Source organism: Ailuropoda melanoleuca, chromosome 6 (assembly GCF_002007445.2).
Source record: "Ailuropoda melanoleuca isolate Jingjing chromosome 6, ASM200744v2, whole genome shotgun sequence".
Lineage (NCBI taxonomy): Eukaryota > Metazoa > Chordata > Mammalia > Carnivora > Ursidae > Ailuropoda > Ailuropoda melanoleuca.
Genome location: NC_048223.1, coordinates 120558365 through 120579852, shown reverse-complemented (window position 1 = coordinate 120579852; position 21488 = coordinate 120558365). Strand labels below are relative to the sequence as shown.

General features: G+C 51.2%; 1 protein-coding gene across 1 annotated transcript in view; it reads right to left on the bottom strand.

Moving 5' to 3' along the window:
- Positions 1 to 7310: 7310 nt before the first annotated feature.
- Positions 7311 to 21488, bottom strand: part of BTBD16 (BTB domain containing 16) — a 48380-nt gene continuing 34202 nt past the window's right edge. Inside the window, exons 11-16 of the mRNA XM_011231390.3 lie at positions 13773 to 13864; positions 12817 to 12899; positions 11218 to 11295; positions 10005 to 10103; positions 8449 to 8637; positions 7311 to 7448 (exon numbers count right to left, since the gene is read on the bottom strand). Coding sequence (XP_011229692.2) covers positions 7380 to 7448; positions 8449 to 8637; positions 10005 to 10103; positions 11218 to 11295; positions 12817 to 12899; positions 13773 to 13864 — 610 coding nt within the window. The 3' untranslated portion in view covers positions 7311 to 7379. The remainder of the gene's footprint in view (positions 7449 to 8448; positions 8638 to 10004; positions 10104 to 11217; positions 11296 to 12816; positions 12900 to 13772; positions 13865 to 21488) is intronic.

Here is a 21488-nt window from a genome sequence, read left to right as displayed (position 1 = left end):
CACCGATAATCTANTGTGCTCAGTCCTGCTCTGCGCCCACCCCCACTCCTTTTGCCATATATCATCCGGAACGATTTTTTTCACAATGCAAATTTCATCAGGTCAGGCCCAGGCTGAACAACTCTTCAATGCTCCCGGCTGCTATGTGGAGAAAGACCAAAATCCCTGCCGCGGCTTCCAGGTCCCTCTGAGGTCCGACTCACCCTCCGCTCCGGCCGTTTCTTCTGCTTACTCCACTGGCTCTGGACACTTGGCCTCCTTCTCTGTCTTCTAGACATGGTTGCACATGTTGTCATTGGGGCTTGAGGCTTTCCCCACCTCCTCCTTTTTTCACTTTTAACGGCTTTATTGAGATAGATCGTGTTTCGCACGATTCACCCAGTTACGTGCAGTGTTCCATGGTTTTTAGCACGTTCGGAGGTGTGCAGCCAACACCCTCAGTCCACAGTAGAACATTCTCATTGCCCGAACAGAAATCCTGTGCCCCTTAGCTGTCGCGCCCCCTCTTCCCAGCCTCCTCCTCCCCCAGCCCGAAGCACCCTCTTATCTCCTTTGTCTCTGCTCGGATTGATTTCTCTGCCCAATCTGTTTTCACTCTGCTCCTACTTCCTGGCTCGGCCTAAGCGTCACCTCCCTGGGGAGGGTCCTTCCTGGGCCTCACCCCCCCCACCCGCCTGGGGTCTCGGCCAGCTTTCTCCGTTTTATTCTTTGAAAGAACTGGGCTCCCCCTCCTCAGGGCTCTCAGGCATCCATCAACACCTGTCTCTCCTACTCTGTGGGCTCCGTGAGGGGAGGGCCTGTGCTGTTCACCTTTGAAAACTTAACCCAAAGGAGTGGCCACTAGAAGTCTGTGGAATGAAAGAATGAGTCAGCGAATGAAAGCGCATAGGGCACATGACTCATTCAAAGTCACGAAGTTGAGCCAGGGAAGTCTTTTGTCCTCTATCCCTCGGGCCCCATACGGTAGCTCCCAGCCACGTGTGGCCACTGAGCACTTGAAATTCGTTGGAGAAATTCCATTGTTAATTTCATTTCATTTTAACTTATTAAAATTTAAATAACGATGCATGCTGGTACAAGAAGCAGGGTACCAATGGCATCCCACCATACAGGGCTGAGTTTGCTGTCCTGGCATTAGAACCTTTCTTTCTCCCAGCACGCCTTCTCTCTGCCCTCGGAGGTGGCCTTCAGCCAGCAGTCCGCCACTGTGTGGGGGCCTGGGGGGTGACTGAGAGCCTCCGTACCTGGAGGGATTCCAGAATCAGGAAGGACCCGGTCCTCGCCCCGTGCTGGGTCCTGCTGTCATCCCGCTCCAACTTACACTTACAGCCATTTAAATTTAAATACATTAAAAGGAAATAAAATTAAAAATTCAGTTGCTCAGTCCACTGGCCACATGTCAAGTACTCAGCAGCCGCACATGACGAGTGGTTACCATATTGGACCGGGTGGATATAGGACGTTACCATGATTGCGGAAAGTTCGGTGGATGGCTCTACCCCCGAGGATTCCCTCACAGAGGTTTCTCCCTCTCTGCCTCCTTCAGGGCGGGCTGCCCTCCCTGCCCCAGCTCTCCAGGCCTCAGGGTCTGTGGACCAGCCTCTAGCACAACGTACACCAACACCCTGTATGGCAGATGGAGCTCTGGACCCCCCCCCCGGTCCCTGGGGAGCCCACCCACGCCCCAGCCGCTTGGCAGCCCCCAGCACTCCCCTTCCCAGCCTAGGCTTGTAAGAGCAAAAACTTCCTCTCTCCTCTCTGGCCCCACAGACACACCAGCCTCCAGGATGCAAAACCCTCTAAAAAGGAGAGAGGAAAAAAGTACCTCTTACTCTTTCTAATTCCTTCTCATTCCAATGAGCCTATGGAAAAGTAAGACAGTTCATTTCTTCCCCAGGCCCTCCTTCTCCTGCTGCACAGGCTCAGCCATTCCTTTCCATTCTCCTCCACTCACGGAATCAGAAAACTCAAAGATTGCAGCTGGAAAGGTCCACAAGAGCACCTAGTTTAACCTTTTCATTTTGTGTCAGGGAAAGCGGGCCCAGAGAAGGAAAGAAACTAGCCCAGATCATGGCGTCCATCTTAACCTTCACCAAGTACTAAATGACTCCAAGCCATGAGGGGAAAACAGGGATAAACTGTATTAAGCTCCTACTCTGCGCTCGGTGCTTTACAAATCACACATCAACTTATTTAACACTTAACTACAGGGTTTCCCGGGGCGCCTGGGTGGCTCAGTCGGTGAAGCTCAAGTCATGATCCCAGGGTCCTGGGATCGAGTCCCACACTGGGTTCCTTATTCAGCAGGGAGCCTGCTTTTCCCTCTGCCTGCTGCTCCCCCTGCTTGTGCTCTCTCTCTCTCTGTTTCTCTCTGACAAATACATAAATAAAATCTTAAAACAAATAAAAAGAAACCCCACAGGATTTCTTGACAACTTCAGATCAGGCTCTGAGGCTCCGAGAGGTTAGGCGACTTGCCTGAGGCTACACAGCAAGTAAAGGGCAGAGCTGGGACCCAAATTCTTGTCTGTTTGACTTCAAGACCCCAAGGAGTTGCTGCGCACAGAAGGACTCCTGTCTGGCTCTCCAGAGGGGAGGGGAGGGGAGGGGAGGAGGGGAGGGTCTGGGGAGGTGAGCCAGATGGTGGGTGATGAGAGGAGCAGAGAGAGAGGTGGTCATGGGCGCGGCACACAACAGGTTATGCTGACCAGCACTCACGGTCACTGCTTCGGGCATCGTGACTGTGGGGTTTAAAATTCTAGTCGAAGAAGTTCTCACAAAGGGAAGAGCTTGTAAGATCATCTTAAGAATTTTGTCTCAAGGCTCACACTTCCCGAGTTAAGAGACGTTATGATGTGAGCACCTCAGATGTTCAAAGAACCAGCGCCTCACCCAGGACGTACAAGGTTCACTTTTGACTACAAAGCAAGGAAGACTGCAATATAAAGGTTTTGCTTGCCCATTTCTGCCAATAAAAGTCTGGTTCCCATTTTTTGAGGCGGACCTCGCCCCCTAGTGGAAAGGGGTGGGCTCTGGATGACCACGAGTGGGTCAGCCCTGCCAGGGTGCCTCCCTAAGGTTGTTCCTTCCTATTGCAGGAAATTGGCTGTAAAAACAAAATCAGCCGGTGTGGTGAAATAGATTCACAGGTTTGTCGGTGGGGTCGGATTTCTCTCGCCAGGTCGGGGAGGCCGTCGGGTGTGTGTGTTACAGAGCGGGGATCCTGCACTGGGATTGACATCTGCAGATTGGAGTCTCCGGGTGCAGAGGCGGACAGAAGGCATCAGGGTCTTCCAAGAAGCCTGTCAAAGCGCAGGTCCCTGGGGGGCCCCTAGATCGCAACGTCAGGCTCTCCCAGCTGGGGCCCTGGCACCCGCTCTTGCACCGGCTCCCAGGGGATCCGGCGGAGGATTCAGTCCAAGAGCCTCGGACCTGGAGACCTGCCTGCTCCCAGCTGTTTGAGCTCCACCCAGGTGCTGCTTCCTATCTGTCCTCCCCCTGCAAGGACGCTGCCCACCCTCCAAGGCCCACTGCTGGGCTACCTGCTCAATGAGACCGCCCTCACCCTGTCCCAATGCTTTGGTCAGAATCACAGAATCACATGGCATTTCCGATGCGACAGCACCCTACGTGGCATGGCCCAGCATTCTGTTGAAAGGACGGTAGATGTTCAAAAATTCTTGAATTAAGCACCCTAAAACACGTCACCTCTTTCCAGTGGGTCATGGAGGGAGATGGAAATACATCGGCCCCGTGGCCTGGCCCGAGGGCATCGCAGCCCTGCCACTCTGAGGAACCGGGACCCATAAATGCGTCACTCTCTGCGGGCTCAGCTTCTACTCTTACCGGATGTGGAAAATACACCTGATTCATGAAGGGCTGCAAGAAGTCATCGCGAAGGTGGGTGTCAAGGGCCTCATGGGTCAGAGGGGCTTAGTAAACGTCTTCCAACCAGAACGGTCACTCCAGCTCGCTGAGCCTCAGTTTCCCCCATTGACAAAGAGAGGGTAGAAATGATGTCAAAGGGCCCCTCTCACTGACACCTCCGGGGTTTCTTCCTCTGGCCCTTCTGTTGCTGGTTCTGGAGGCAGGAGATGGAGCCCTACCCATCGGACCCTGACCCTATCATTTTGCGGGTTACCTTTGTCCTACCCCCCTGGCTTTTGCACCCCTCACAGCTTTGCTACTTACCTCAGGGAGGCATTTTTGGCATTGCTGTATTGCAAGTTTCTCCCACTCCTGCCAACCCCAGGATCATGAGTTTGCATATTCCAGAAGGCTAAGCCAGAACTGTTGCTTCGCTTGGAACGTGGGCCATCATTCCTGTCTCCGTGCCTCCAAACAGCTTCTTCTCTCCTGGACAATGACAGACTTGCTTTTCCGAGGTTTCTAATTCTTATCTTCTCCATCATCCCATAGGACTGCAGAAAAATGCCCCGACGCTGCTCTTTCTCCAGAGCCATCCACGTGTCGGCCGGCGGCCTGTACAGGGGCTGTCCCCGCACAGCAGCGGCGCCGGCTCACGGTCCCAAGAGGGACGCTTTTTATAGACAAGCAATGTTCACTGAGGGTTAAGTGACAAGTGTCTTTTCTGACTTAGCACAATTAGTTTGGAGGTGAGGCAAATAACATCATGGTCTTCTTTCCAAAATACTGTGCTCCTCTGTTAAAGAAACCAATCTGCTTTGTTCTCGAGAAAAAAAAAATAGGTTCTAAGGAAGATGATCTGAATCATCCCATTTTGCCCGGCAGAAAACCTGAGTGCCTCTGAAAAGAATCCCAAGAGGCTGCCTACCAGACTTCTGAGTGATGGGAGTTGCCAGGCTTTTATTTTCCTCCTTGTGTTTTCTTATTTTCGTCTTTGACAAGCCAATATTATTAGAAATAACACTATGTGTTTTAAAAAATGAGAAAGGAAACTATCATGCTTATTTGGAAAGAAACCATAGCTCCCTATAGAAACATAAATGAATCTCTTAAACAAGACGTTGAACGTAAGAATGCAGGCATGGAAGACCACGTGCTGTAAGATACTGTCTACACAGTATGCAAACAAAATGGCCAAATTCATTAATGGTGAGAATCAGGATAGGGTTTACTTTCGAGGGGTAGTGGCTGGGAGCATAGTGACGGGGAGCGGGGCGTCTGGGGTGTGGACCACGCTCTTTCCGTTTTTGATCTGGGAGCTGGTTATACATGTGTGTTCATCTTCTGGTAATCATCAACCTGCATCATAGATTTTTAGTGTTTTTTAAAAATTTATTTAAATATTATTTATCTGAATTCCTGAGTATTTTGATGCAAGGTACATGCCTCATTTGCCCCACCCTTGCTCCAGCCCTGCAGGGATAGGAAGAATAATCAAGGCTGTGCTTTCTAACAATCTACCCCACTGGGCCACACTGACCAGCTTATCAAAACCCTTTATAACAGGAATTTGTCTGGAAAGCACACAGGACTCCAGGGATTTCAGACAGTATAAATAGGATACTGAGAACTGATTATGGGGATGAAGGAAGAACTAAGAAGGCAAACAGGAGAATGGGGAAACCCAGAGACCAGCAGAAGGAAGCCTGTACTGCCCCTTGGGCCGAAGTGACACAGACCCAGAAGCAGGGCCATTTGGTGGCACTGGGACCGTGGCAGGAGGCTGCCAGGCAGAAGCCATAGAGAAAACACAGCCATTGCTGAAAATGTCTGACTTCTCCCAGTCTCTTGTCCTTTAAGCCCCTGCCACCACTTCCTATGGGATGGACCTGGCCAGAAGCAAGCTGGTGAGGGAGACGGGACAGGACTTGCAGAAGAGACGTGGGGATGCCCCGGGAACGAATGCACCAGTTCCTCTCCTCCAAATCCTCCACTGGGCTGCCTTCCCATCTTCCCACCAGCCTCTCTCTCTCCCAGGCCACACTGCACAGAGCATCAATCCTCTGCTGGGAAGGATTTCCTTCAGCCCATGTCTGATTCTAAGGCGATCATTAGACTAAATTTACCCACCTTGCTGTCTGCATAGCACCAAGGATGCTCCAGCACTTTTCCAAAGACACTGGATAACCCACTGCGGTGGACCTCGAGATGACCCCTTGTATAATTCTCTTCCCTTGAGTGTGGGTGGAACATGTGACTCACTTCTAGTCTACAGAATATGGCTAAGGAGATGGGATGTCACTCCCAAGGTTACCCTACATCATACAAGACAGTCTCAGCAGACTAGCATGAGAGAGACTCTCCTACTGGCCTTGAAGGACAAACAGCCATGCTTTGAAATGTCTATAGAGAGAGATGCCCAGCAGGGGACTGTGGGGGCCACTGGGGCCTGGACGGCCTTCTCCCAACAGCCAGTAAGCAGCCAGGCCCTCAGTTATGCAGCTGCAAGAAAATGAATCTGCCAACCTCATGAGCTTGGACATGGGTTCTCCCCAGTCATGCCTTCAGATGAGAACACAGCCCTGCCGCCCCTAGACTGTAGACTTGTGAGACCCTGAACAGGGGACCCAGCAAAGCTACCTGGACTCCTGACCCGCAACAACTGTAAAATAATAAATGTGTTTTGTTTTAAGCCACTGAATTTATGGTACTTTGTTACACTGCAGTAGAACACTGATCCACAAAGTGGGAAGAAAGGCTCTCTACCTCATTTTCTCCAAACGACTGAGCTCCATTTAAAAAGGCAGATGGTCAATAAGTCACCCAGTACCTTGTAATTGCTCCCTTCCCTTCCTGCCTCTTGTTCTGGCTGCACCAAAACTCTAGGGACAGAAGTCAGGTGTGTCCTGTGCTGATGCTCCTATCACAGTGCTCCTGCACAGGCAACAAGTTAGGGCTGGCCTCCAAGTGCTCTGCGGTCAAGGACGGTGAGTGGACTCAGGTCTGGTATTTTCCATCCGCAAATGATACAAATATGGTACTCTGGTTTGAATGTCTCCCCGGAACACCTGAGTTCAATCTTAACCCCCCAAAGTATTAGGAGGTGGGGCCTTTGGGAACTGATTAGGTCACATGGGCACCACGCTAACCCTTCCAGTGGCCCCAGAGAGTCCCCTTGTCCCTTCCACCATGTAAGGACCCAGCGAGAAGACGGCCGTCTATGAACCAGGAAGCAAGTCCTCTCCAGGCCTATCCTGAATGTGCCAGCATCTTGATCTTGGATGCCTGGCCTCCAGAATTGTGAGCAATAAATGTCTGCTGTTTGTAAGCCCCCCAGCGTGTGGTACTCTGTGACAGCAGCCCGACTGAGACAATGGGCGAAAGTTCTACTAAGACCACGGCCAACTAGGAAAGTCAACTGAACGCTTGAGCGGTCCCTTCGATGTCATTTTATTTTCTTTAATGTAGACTGGTGGAATAAAGAAAAATCCCATAGATTCTTCTGGAAATTGTCAAGATATTGGGAAGATGAATGAAAAACTTGCATAGATTGGGATGCCCACGGTTTGGACTTTCAGGGCCTAAAAGATGAAACAAAACAAAGCAAATGGGGCTTTTAGGATAAACACAATTGCCCTCTTGAGGAGGGGAGAGGGAGGTCCTCACAGTTGTGTAAGGCGGTCATTCCCAACTCTGGCTGCACATTCGAACCACCTGGGGAAGGTCTTTAAAACAAACTCTAAAAAATTTAAGTATAACATAAATACAATAAAGTACACACTTCTTAAGGGTCCGGCTTGGTGGATTTTCACAAAGAACATTTCAGGCACCTCAGAAATCCTCTTCACATTCTCACCTGGCCAATATCCTGGCCTCCCTGCTCCCAGCTCCACAAGGGAAACTGCTATTCTGATATCTGACATCACAGAGAATAGCTTGGAAAACTTTCAACACCACCGATGCCTGGGCCCCACCGTGGGTCTCAGGCGCTGGGTGGCGCTCAGGCCTGCAGACCATGCAAAGGGCCAAGTGTTCGGATGTGCAGTCAGGACTGGGAACGACTCCCTGGCTTAAAGCTGAGTCCCATTCCCCACAGGGCAGCAAGGGAGGCCCCCGGACATCCTGGAATTCACAGGTTCCTTCTAGGATGACAGACGGGCTCTCGGGCAGTCTTTGGATTTCTCCTGTCAGGAGCCAGGCCAGGGAGGGAATACACCGGATGCTGGTGTGGCCACTGAGGCAGGCGGGCCAGGCCACGGAGCTTGGTGCATGTGACAGGTGATCTGCAGGCCACAGCAGACCAGTGGTGGCAGGTACACTCCACCAAATTTCCCTCCTCCAATACGGTACCTTTCGACATTTATAAAACGGATCTGGCATTATAGTGAGAGCTTTCAACGTTGTCAGGTTTCTTTCAAGATCTGTCTTTAGCGTGGTGTGGAGCTGTGATTATCTTTTAGAAAGTGAGCAAGCATCCCCTAGAGATCACTGGAGGTGTGAAGCCAGGGACCCCCAACAAGGGGTGGAAGAGAGAAAGAGCACAAAGGACATTAAGGAGAAAAGTCAAAGACCCACACTCACATGGCTTTTGCAGGATGGCTTGACGAAGCCAAACTTCTGGGTGATCTGGTTGGTCCTGAACTCCTGCCACTTGCCGTCCACCAGGGTCTGGGCTCTGATCTCGTACTTCACCAAGCGCTCCGCTCTCAGGCTGACGGGGCCGTGCTCACAGAGCGAGGACGGGAACCCCAGGTTGGTGTGCCTTACTCTCTGCAAAGAGGGTGATCCACCTCAGGTGGAACTGAAACCGGGGTGACCCAGAGTTAGCAAAACGTGGTTCATTGACTCTCCTGTATAATGTGTGTGCAGAGCAAGGAGGGTATTTACCCAGGGCCCCATTTCCTGAGAGCTCCTGCCGGTGAGTCAGCGGGTGGCAGAGCCCTCACCAAACAAAACCACTGGCTCACAGATGGGGGTTTGGTGAACCCAGAAAAATGCCTTTAAGTCAAGCTGTGTTGAATTGGAAGGTCTTCACTATTGCTTGGTCCGAATTTAAAAACCAACATCGTATTCACATGAGCATTTCAACGGGTGCTGTTACAGAATTCACCTCTTCCATCCAGTAAATTCCATTATGGAGGAAAGTGCCTGAGTCACTGAAGACCAAGAACTGACGCAAGGAAGAGATGTGACTCACTCAAGGGCACGTAATGAGGTAATGGCAAAGCTGGGGCTGAAACTCCGTTCTCTTCACTCATGCATTTACCCACTTATCCACTCACGACACAAACCTCCGTCCCCTGCCTGCCGGGTACTATGATTAGTGGTGATAAGAAAAAGATGAATGAGATAGGGTTTCTCAAGGAGCTTGATGTCTTAGAGAATTATAAAGCAAATCCTAAGTGGAATGCAGTGGTTCCTGGTCATACTTGTCATGGTCAATGTCATCATCATCACAGAGCGCTTTTTATGTCAGGCCCCGTGCCACGGCCTTTGCACAAATTAACAGAGTAATACTGCCCACAACGAAGTGTGGTAGGTCCTATTACCTTCTCCATCTTAAAGCTCAGGACGCTGGACATAGGGAGGTTCATGGGTTTGCCAAGGTCACCCAGCTCACCAGGCAGCTTGACTTCGACTCTCTGCTCTTAAACACGGTGCTCTTCCAGAAGTCTAGCAGGAGCACTGAGGCGAAGCCCTCTGCCCTCCTGACTTCCCCAGTGTCCCGTCCACCGCCCTGCTCAACAAGACCACTCCCGCTTCCCTTGTGGGCACTACGTGTTACCTCCATTGAAGAGGGGCCATCTGTAAAGGATCCCCCACCATGTTTGAACTGAAGAGGAACTGAGCCCCAAATGTGGAGTCCGAGTCTAGAATTTAACCCCAGCTTTGTCAATAGAGGCCATAGGAACATGAAGACCTTCAGTGTGGAGAGCTCCATCTGTTAGCAGCCTCCCAAGGTTGTATAAATCAAATGACATCATGTCGGAGGACCATGATTAGTACCGGGCTTACAACATGTTCCATGGTCATTATTAACAAACGATTCATCGGTTATGATTGATTTAGTATGCATTGACTCTGTATCGAAAAGAGTACTTCAGAGACACACCTTTCCCGGGCTCTGTCCTTCTTACCTGCATGTAAAAACTATAAGACGTAGTATCATGTTTGATTCCCTTTATCTCAAAGAAGAATCCATATACGGCAATAATTTCTGAATGAGTTGTATACTCCTAAATTGGGAAGGATAAACAACAAAGTGACAGGGAAAAAATCTTCAGTGTTCAACGGCAAGAGGACACAGTAAAACAAATTCTAGCTAAAACAAAAGTGACTAATTTGACAGCTGATTTAAAACACAACAGCAATTTTAGCCCAGGAAGCACCAAACTGTAGTGACTTCACAAATCACTGAGGTTAGCTCTCAGTGACATATTAACTGCTCTGTGCATCGTCTAGCGGGGAGAAGAATGAGTCAGGCATGTTCTTAGATTGTTCAGGGTCCTGCAGACCTTGGGAACAAAGCATTTGCTCTAATTTGATGGGCCTAAAAGACACCCCCATAATCATGGTATTGCAAGGTATCCTAATCCCTGTAGTCAGCAGTCTGTCCATTTAGGCAGGTCTCTGCAAGCAAGGGGGGAGACCCAGCCCATCCAGGACTGACCCAGAGGGGAGTCTCTGATGATAGATCCAGAGCCCCGAGTCCCTGAAACACAAATTCTTTTGAGATCACTACTGGGGTGGCTTTAACAACTCGGAGAGCAGCAATTTCTTAGAGAACTGTGCCTATCACAATAACTCAAGATAGAATGCTGGCACTGGCCCTGCATACTCCCCTGGTGGCTGAGTGCCCAGAAGCCTTGCAGCCAAGCTCCCTGACTGCTTGGATTTGGGGGACCCATCAAAATACCCACCCAGAAGAGGTTCTCCCTTGTAACCGTAAAGATAGGCTTGGAGTGGAATCTCTCACTGAGCAGTTGGTAAGTCTTGATGTTTGTGGGGAAGAGAATGACCAATTTATCCCAGTTTTCCTAAGTCTTTCCTGGTTTTAGAACAGAAAGCCCTGCATCCCAGGGAAACTCTTCCATCCCTGGAAAACTAGGACAGGGGGTCCCCCCAAGGGGAAATTTTGGATGTGTACACCATGTCATTGAATGGCCTGTCCCAGGCCCCTGCCTTGTGGATTTTCTCTCCTAGGGTGTGGCAAGCATGCAGAAGGAGACACAACAATTTCCTTTTCTACCCTGGCCTCCCTAAGAGAGGTAAGAAGCGATTAAACAAAAGTCCTTAACCAAGTGTGGAAGGGGATGGTCCTCCCCCTCGCTTGGGCCCAGTGGTCTGTACCTGTTTAAAGAGCAGCCCGAATCTCATAGCCTGGGTGGTTAGATCTTTCACGTGGGCCATGTCGCCCCCACTCTCCAGCTGAAAGAGAAGCACACAAGTTCACCTGGACACCGGCGTCTCTCACTATCTGCACGTCAGTTCGCTGATCCCACAACCCCGCCCATGCCTGAAAAAGAGTTCTGTCTCTGGAGCTCACACTCAGCCACTAGTCTAGGCTGCAGTATTCGTTGAAGCCTACTATGTGCCAGGTATTGCGCTCAGTGCTTTGAGAGGGATTCTCATCAATGCAAAGATGAGAGCGAGAAACACGCCTGAGAACAGGGAGATAAAATGTGTACGTGAGTAGCCTGATCACGATGCAGAGAATGATGATGGCCATGGAGTCACAAGCATGATCCCACATGGCCAGCTCCATGACACCGGCAGCATGGGGTGAAAGGAAGGGGGTAGGCTGGGTCAGAAGAACAGAAGGGGTCGGGGGGACTTCCTGAGGTTTCCAGCCCCAAGGATGGTCTCCCGCCTCAACTCCGCTGTTAGAGCACAGATCTGAGTTACGTCCCGGAGAGACTCGGTTCCATGGAGTCATTATCTGGCGTGCGGGGGCACTGGGCACTGTGGTTTGCCCGTTACAATAGGTATTTGTTGGGCTGAATTGAATTTTAACCAGTGACTCATAAACCTTCAGAACTCAAACACTGCCCTACTTCATCCCTAAAAATGCACGATTAGAAACACAAGAAGTACAACAGTTCACAGAGACAATTCACAAAGGGGGAAATGCCCCATGGAAAAAATATTCATATGTACTCGTAGTAAAAGAAATGCATATTGAAAAACGAGATTCCATTGTTCACTTCTCAATGAACAAAAGTGATCCAAAAACGCCCCACATGGCTGAGCGTGTGTAAAGTGAGGTGAGCTCATTCATTACCGGGGGAAGGGTAATTTGGTCCTAAATTTTTAATGTGTACAAGAACAAAAATGAATGTTCCTTTTTGGGCCACTATTTTCTATTCTTGAGAATCTCCTATAAGAAAATAATTTTAAGTAGAGTAAAATAAACTGTCACGTGCAAATATGTTTATCATACAGGCATTTATAACAGCTAACAGTTAGGAACATCGCAAAGTTTCTACACTAAAGGAAAGGCCAAGTGGCATTGTTCATAGCTGATGCTCTTGGCGGAAGAGTTTGCAGCCAATAAAACACAATAAGATCTTAGCAGTGGTTGTCTCTGGGTGATGGGTCTGAGGGTATGTCTTTTCTTTCTTTCAATTTCTCTGCATTTTAACAATTCCCAATAAAAGGCACATGTTACATGGGTGTCTTGGTCAGGAGGGCAGTGGGGCCAGTGCTCCGGGACCCCATATCAGGCTCCGGGTCAATAGTACACACGCGCAGGACATCTGGGCTCCCATCCTGGGCCTCCTCCCTCTGCCCCTCTGGGCTTGGCTTTCCCTACTGCCCTGGAGGAGGAGCCAGACACATCCCGACCTCAAGGGCCCAGAGGTCCCAACTGTAAAACACGTCTCCAGAAAAAGCCAAGTCAGAAAAGCAATAAATTTCAATAATTGCTTCCTTGCTGAGCTGGTAACTCACTGCGTGGTAATGGTTGGCCGTAACCCGCATCAGCCAGGACTCCGGGAAGAAATTAACGTGCCTTAACTCCTCCAGAGTTTTGCCTTGGAAGAAACACAAAGAGAACATTTTTATAGATGTATTCATCCCAGACCGGCCGAAGTCTAATTTACAGAGAGAGAAAGGAAGTTGAGGGTTGAGGATGGGAAGGTCTAACCAGGGCCCCCAGGGATCATAAGGTGCGTGGAGCCCAAATGGGACCGCACCGAGCACTTTCCCACCAAGTGTTCCCAGCCCCCCGGCCGAAATCCTGCCCCAGAAGGGTGGGGTGGGTTCTGATCGTTGGTGTCTTTGGGGTGTCTAGAAGCAACTTGGACAAAACTACCTGGGGTCCATCAACGATCCCTGGGTTTTAGAGTTACGCATTATACCTGGATAACTGGAAATAGCTTTGAAAAATTTTCTAAATGTCCTTTCATTGATGAAGGTCTCCCTGGGGGGGCCACGTGGACAGCCCCAAACACATTCCCGAGTAGTTTCCTCCTCTTTCCAAGTCTCAGAGGCCTCTGCCAGACCCAGCGCACGAGGCTGAGAAAGCCAGGTCTGGAACACAGATCCATAGGCTTCTCCCCGACTGCCGAGTGCTTGACCCGGAGGGGATGCTGCTCTAAGAGGCAGGGCATGTGGCTCCATGGCACTCACGCTTTCAGCTGCACACGCTTTCACAATCCATAGGGCCCTTCATCCACTATCATACTTCACAGAAGCCCTGACTATCCCCCACTTTACAGACAGGGACACAGACCAGACAGGCATGTGACTGTCCCAAAGTCATGCAACTGGGAAGTGACAGTGCCATCGCTCAGCGTATTCCTTTAAAAACGCCAGCTGGGTCTTTCCCGGGAGTTCCTGGGAGGGGGTGGGGAGCAGGTCCCCAAAAGCCTTCCTAGGAGGCCCTCGCTCGGGGGGGGGCTTACCTTTGATGATGCCGTGCAGACGCAGGCAAAGGAAGAGAGGCACCAAGCTCTGTCCCGTGTCCTGATCCAGAAAGGGATACTTCTTGGGGAAGCTTAGCAGAGGGGCAAAGAGGAACAAGAAACTCATAAAATTGCTTTCTGGAATTGGCAAGGGGTAGTGAAAGGCATGTCAAAGAGACTCGTGGTTTCACCAGCCAGGGGTAGTGGGGCTTGGCTTTCTCTGGACGGGTGAGGGGTGTGGAAGCAGCGGGCAGCTGGGCCAGCCTGGGTGAGGGCTGACCCCAGAGGTTATAGTGAGACATTGGTTCTCGTCCCCTTGCCATCCGCCACTGAGCCGCGCACATGGCAGGTGCACAGCACATACTTAGGAAGTGACTGACGGTCACGATTTACTTTATAGAGGATTTCGAGATACATGTGCTCACTTGGGTCTCACAAACTTCCTGTGGCCAGACAGGGCAGGTGTCATCGGCTCCATTTCACAGATGAAAAACAAAGGCTCAGGAGGCCTTGAACCCGGGACTTTGGACTCCTCCTCTACACAGGCTGCCCTTTCAATAGCGGCCAATGTGGGCCCTTCAAAAGTGCTTTCTGGTAGGATTTAAAAAAAAGAAATGCGGGTAACAAGTTCTAAAAGCGGTTTCCCAATCAGTCCTGCAGCAGTTACTGCCCATATTAAACTCCAGTTAATTTCCACACGTGGCTGAGGTCAGGGCTGGGTTGAGATCAGATTCCCTTTGAGAACACATGTACTTGTAGACACACACCCACCACTCTTGTTTTGAAACAACTTGTTTCCTTAAAGGGTCACTTTTCACCAATGGGGACTACGGGGGTAATTTTTCCAAGTCCCTTTGGAAACGCAAAGTCATTCCCTCAAGGCAAATCCGTATGAGACCAGCCAAGGGCTCTTGTAGATTATTTTTCCATGAATCAAGAGTGATGTCCAAATCACACCCTGTCTCAGCCAGACTGAATGCACCATTGGCCCCGTGTCCTGCCTCTGCTGGGGGTGCCCGCCAGCCTGCCGAGAACCATTTGCTTTCAAACGGGAATTCTTGGGACTCTCCGTGTGAGTGGTCCCGGGAGATAGTTTAGGGATGCTGAGGCGTTGTGGGAGGGGAGAGGGGCACAACAACAAATGAACTGATTCAATCCAATGATTATTAATTAGAATCCACTGGGTGCCAGTCTCCGGAAGTGGACAGATCAGGCATAAATAAGGGAAGACTGATACTTTTCCTGAAAATGCAGTGCTATTGATCTCGGAACCGGCCCTCCATTACCCAGGGCAGGTGGAGCTGGGCTAATGTGGGCCAGGCCAGGGCCCCAAGAACACGATATCTCAGCTGGACACTAACACTCGCCTCCTTCGCTGCCTCTCTCTCACCATGTAACAGAGGAACAAGCTAGGTACCATCACGCGGGATGCAGGTGTCAAGGAAGGAAGAAGGGTCCGAGCTGGCACAGTTCGCCCTCACCCCCGCCCCCAAGCTGAGCGCTCTGGGGAATGAGCCTGCACCCTTGGCAAAGGCCCCCACAGCCCGGCACTGCCCCGAGAAGTGAGCACCGGCAGAGCTGTAGGTTAGAAACAGTTTCAGTCCAGAAGGGAAAGGACAGTAAGAGGACAGCACTCCTCCTGCAGCTCGGAAGCCCCCAGGCACCAACTCTGCAGCTTTGTGGGAAGGCTGCCAGGCGAGGAGGCCAAGGTCCCTGAGTCTCCCTGGGAGAGGTGCTCAGACCCGATAGCCCATCAGCCAGGAGCTCTCCGGACAGACCTCCTCTCTCTGAGGATTTGGGGAAGAGCTCCGTTGAGACATGTGATTGGACTTTAAGATCCCTTTGGGTCACAGGGACGTGGCCCTGGTGGCGGCTGACTTGTGAGGTCATGAATCTGCTCATCGTTTGTCCAGCCACGTTTCGGAGAGCTTAGCCCTGGAGCCAAGACAGACCAGGTTCCAGTCCCAGGCCAGCTGGCCATCAGTCACGTGACTGAGCCTTCCTGAGCGCTAATCTCCTTCTCCATCACATGGGGACAACAGCCACGTATGCCTCCGTGGGTAGCTGGGAAGGGTAAAGGTGATGGTACTGGCCCAGTACACCAGCGAGGACTCCCCACCTCGTGATGACCACCACCGTCCTCTCGTCCCTGGGAAAGTGACCTGGACTCAAGCTGGCTAAGTGCATGGCGTTTGTGATCACTGCCACCCTCTAAATGGCCCAAGCCGGGGGCCACCTTAGAGGAAGAAAGTGGTGGCCTCTGCTGCTGATTTTCTACAATCAGAAAGCATCAGAGGGCTGTGGTCCGACACCTTGAACCAGCCGGTATAGCCCTGTCCCTGGAGCCTGGTGAGGTCAACTGTCGCAGAGCCAGGACTCTCCCCAGGCCTCCTGAGGACGGCCCGGTGCGTTTTCCCCCTCACCTGGCTCTTCTCAACTGTCTGGAGGGACTCTCGGGCTCAACGATGAGGGCATTCACCCCACTTCACACAAGGGGAGAGGAAGCTGACCCTGAGTAGGGGCGTCCTCGCATGGCTCTGCTGGCGGGATGGAAAGCCGGCATGGCTTCCCCTGGCACTCGGTGCTGTCCGCGCCAAGATCGCTCTGGGTTTAGCACCGACTGTTCTGCGGCAAACTTCAGGCCATGGTGTCTGCCTCCTCAAGTTCTTCAAGAAACCCTCGGGTCGTGACCCCTTCGGGAAGGACAGTTCATAGACCTTGAGACTGAAAGACACACCCAGGTTGGCTCCAGGTCCTGCTTTCAAGGGCCCGGGGACACATCCCCCACAGACTTCCTGAAAGGCAGTGCCCGGGACAAGTGTCCCTCTGACTGGCATTGGTTGTAATTTTAGAGCTGCTTTTCACCACAGCCTTCTCACTTCCCCGATCCTGTCATCTGCCGGTCATTTACCCTTCCTGTGAGCAGCTGACTCAGGGCCCCCTTACCCCAGCCCTTCAGATTAAGCCTTAAAATACACACTTCAGAATTCTGACACAGGATACTCCATGCACGAGCCTTGAGGACTTTATGCGAAGAGAAATAAGCCCAACACAAAAGAACAGATACTATGCGATCCCACTTACACGAGGTCCCTAGAGTAGTGGGACTCAGAGACAGAAGCAGAGCGGCAGGGGCCCGGGGCCGGGGGGTGGCTAGCTGTTAGCTGTTGAGTGGCTCCAGAGTTCCCATTCACAAAATGAAAACATTCTGGAGATGGAAGGAGGTGACGGTTGCACAACAGTGTGAATGTATTTATTTACTGCCACTGAACGGAACACATAAAAATGGTTACAATGGTCAATGTTATGTTCTGTATATTTTACCATAATAAAAAAGAATGAGGATGAAAACATCATTTCTATGAACGATACATGAAACAATAGTCTACATGTTAAGGTGAAGTTTGGGAAAAAAAGTTGCACATTTTGGGGCAATAACTCATAAGAAAGGAACATGCCTTTTTTAAAAACGTTAACTCAGTAGAGACCTGGACGCCTTCCACCAGCCGGGAGCCAGGACCCAGGCCTCTTGGTTCCTAACCCCCAGCACAGCACGTGAAAATGTTTCTGTCTGCTGCCACGACCGCCACCACCTACTAGACGTCCCTGCCCTTCAGAACCTCCCGCCCAGGATCTGTTCTTCGAGTCCCTGTGAACTTGCATCTGTCTTGATATGCTAACATCCATGCAGGAAGGATAGGTCCTCATCCAGAGTCTTCCAGCCAGTCCGAGGCAGGGCGGGAGCCAGGCCCAGGGCCGCCGTATGCTAGCCTACATCTTATTTACTGACCGTATTGTCTGTCTCTGCTTCTCAGGCGGTAAATGCATGGAGACGGGGCTTGGCATCTGTTTGCTCCGCTCTCCTACTCTCAGCGCCCCTTGCAAGGCCTGGCTCTCAGCGGGCGTGCGCTTTGTTGACTGAATGAATTGGATGAGGAGCTGGTCCCACCCTCGCTCTACTCGCCCACAGCGTCTCTTCGAGGCACGCCAGCTGTCCCCATCCCCAGCGCACACGTGCAAACACACACTTGTGCACACACACACTTGTGCACACGGATCAGGCTACTGTATGCTGATTTTCCTGTACTTGTGGGATCCCACCAGCTGTGGTTGCCTGCTTATTCACCAGGCTAAGTCCTGTCAGACATTCACTGAGACCCCATCTAATGGCATCTGGACAATGAAGTCGGTCCTGACTTTTGCCCAAAGGCAGAACTGGGTCTAGAAATCCTGTGTAACGTCATCTTCTCTGCCCTTTGTAAGGACCTCCTGCATCAGACACTTTACACCCCTTAGGCTCCTGCCGCGTCTCTACGCTTACTGCAGAAGACACGCTGGGGCTTCCCAGTTTGGGTGGAAAGCCGAGAAGCCACAGGAGAGAAGTGAAAACTTAGCGAGGCGTAGGGATCAATAATGTTTAGGGACTTTGAAAACAAGGGAGATTCAGCTTCCAGAAAGCCAAACTCTAGGGGAACAGGGGCAGCATGGTCAGAGCAAGAGAAGAAATAAAAAAGGCAAGAGACACCAAAGTCCAGTGATGAGAAACCCTGTTGCCCCCGAATATATCCACTTCCCTGCACAGGGCTTGGCTATCCGAGATAGAACCACTTAACGGCTCACGTCTGTGACTCATGGGACGTTTCAAAATGAATGTTCTGGTTAAGAGATCAGAGTTGCCACACCGGGGGTGCACAGTTTCATGATGACTCTGTGGCCACATCTGCAAATGCCACTCATTAATCACAGCAGACACATGGCTGCTGGCTGCCCTGTCCCACAGCATCACAAATCATGTCCTTGCAGACATCGGTGGGCTCAGGTGTCAGGGATGTGGGGTGACGTGGGGTGGCTCTCCTCCAAGGCTCCCCTCACAGGGCATGGGGGGAGCATAGTGTCGGGCTTGTCAGGCCGGTGCCCACTCACGCACGGGTCAGCACGTCTCTTGTTCTCTCTTCAAAGAGAGAAGCTCAGAGGAGGAATCTGTCCAGTGGGCAGGTGAGATCTGGAAAGGCTTCCTGGAGGAGTCCTTGGCCAGTGCTGTAAAGATTGGGTCAGATTGGGATAGGGCCGAGGAAGGAGGGGAGACTCAGCTGCAGGGCTCATGGAAATCTAGGAGTTGGGATCATGGAGAAATTGGCTCCATTGGCTTTACTGGTGGCATTCAATGACCTCCTTCTGGAGAGCTCATAAGTCCACTGCTGGGACCCATCCTTGCGTCGGAGAGGGGGCCCATTTACTGATTAATCAATCAGTTAAGGATTAGAATTACAGGTCTATTCATGACTTTCCCTCCACCCAGAGAATCTCAAAATAAAAGGAGATCAGGGATACCTAAGTCACTCCACCACCGCGTTGCTGATGGACCCTGAGCACGCCCCTTGCCCTCGCCGGCCACCTGTCCCTGCACGGAGTTTACAGATAGTCCACTGTGTGAAAGGGAAGGCGGACGTTAAAAAGTGTATACTGTAAGTTTCTATTTATACAAAGTTCAAAAGCAGCCAAGACATCTTGAAAGGAAAGGAAGCCAGGATGTTGTTTGCCTTTCTCTGGGAAAGGTGGGGACTGAGATAAGACACTTTCGGTGGCTGGCCAAGTCTGTCTCCAGGGCTGGGGGCTGCTTACACAGGTGTGTGCAGTTGGTCGAAATCCACTTTGGGTTTGCGCACTTTCCAGTATGTATTTTATACTTTGATTAAAAATGTGCTTTTAAAAATGTGAAAAGTTTGCCTGCCTCTGGCTCTGCTACCCCGTGAGATTTTACAGCCCTCCTGGACTTCTCAGACAGCTAACTGGAAAGAAATGATGACTTTTCCTCTGTGGACAGAGGCAACGGCTTTGCTTGCATTTTTTGTTTTTCCTACAAGGAAATGTTAAATTTAATTCTGGCCAGCCTATTTGTTTTTCTAAATTAACCATTGCCAGAAAACAGACTGCGGGTGCCGAGGGGGGTGTGTGGGCGTGTGTGTGTGTGTGTGTGCATGAGTGTTCCCTTCTTATACTACCATACTTTGTAATGTAAATAAGTTGGAAGATGTACGGACACATCTAGCTAGGCAGACAAACTTCCCCTTCACCTTTCCATCGGTGTCCCTGCCACAGAGTGCAAGTTCAATAACTATGTGTTGAATGAATAAAAAATTGAAAAAAAAATCAATGAATAAAAGAAAACAGGAGAATAAGAAAGGCTTGGACCTGTGTCTTTACTTGCATGCACTGTTGGCCCTGGAAGAGTCAACTCTTCAAATACTTCCCTCCTGGCTTGTTTTCTGGACATTGCTAAGACAGATCAGAAAAGGGGCATCTGGTCTATTTTTATACAACTACTGCTCCAGGCCCTCTGACTTGGACGCTGGGCTAGCCACGACCACACCCAGGGCTGCAGTGTGGCCTTGCTCCCCAGGGCTCATAGGACCTCGCTAGCTCAGATTCGGGCAGCTTGGCCCACTGTCACACGTTATCTAGTACAGTCCCTTTGGGGAAGTCCCCAGCTTGTGATGGCCTCAAAATGTCCACTCTGGGCATTGGGAGATCCCTTATAAATCACTCTGTCACTTACATCATATCACTGATAGTTGCAACTTTAAAAATTGGGCCAAAGCGTCAACTTCCTTGATTCTCATTCCTTTTTTTTTTTTTTAAAGATTTTATTTATTTATTTGAGAGAGAGAGAGATAGACAGCGAGAGAGGGAACACAAGCAGGGGGAGTGGGAGAGGAAGAAGGCAGGCTGCCAGCAGAGGAGCCTGATGCAGGACTCGATCCCAGGACCTCGGGATCACGCCCGAGCCGAAGGCAGGCGCTTAACGACTGAGCCACCCAGGCGCCCCTTGATTCTCATTCCTAAGCCTACATGCNCTTGGGATCACGCTCGAGCCGAAGGCAGGCGCTTAACGACTGAGCCACCCAGGCGCCCCTTGATTCTCATTCCTAAGCCTACATGCCGTCTCCCAGATGCGGCTGCCCCTCTCCTACCTTTTAATTCCCCTGGCATGTCCCTGTTGGTGGCCACAGAAACCTGACCAGCTAGCTGTCCCCCTCGGCCTCATTGGACTGTGCAGCTTCGCTCCCCTGGTGACCCGGCTCCGGCCCAAGACGTCTGTGACCACTAAGAACACAGGTGCCTTCTCGCGGCCCGAGCCTTCAGGCCACCAGCCCCACTGGGCCAGCGGGGATCCCTGGGGATCCTCAGGATGGGGTGGCCGATATGGGGGCCAGCGGGGATCCCCAGGGATCCTCAGGACGGGGTGGCCGATATGGGAGCACAGGGACCACCACCGCCCACCGCCGCGTCTGGGGTAGACCCACCAAGACGTGATTTCTCCCTGAGCCTAGAGAAAGCCTTGGAACCCTTCCTTGTCTAGAACACCAAATGGGTACCCGCCACCAGTCACCTGCCCGCGGGCCCTGTTACTTCTAGTTACTGCAGACAAGGCATTCTCTGAATTTTGCATCAGCATATGAAGACCCGCTTCTGTGAGGGGAACCAAGCTACACAAAAGCGATTGATGGGAACTCATCATTCAGGAAGCCCTTCCGTGCACAGCACAATGCCAGGTAAGCTAAGGGTGAGATAAGGGCCCCCCTAACCCTTCTTCAAGCTGCTCATGATGTTCCTGGACAGGCAGAGTGTAGGTCACGTCACGTGGTCATAAGGGGACTGGTCACAGAGGCTCTCGGGGGAGGCCCTGCCATGGATAGACTGGCAGAGGGGCGGGAG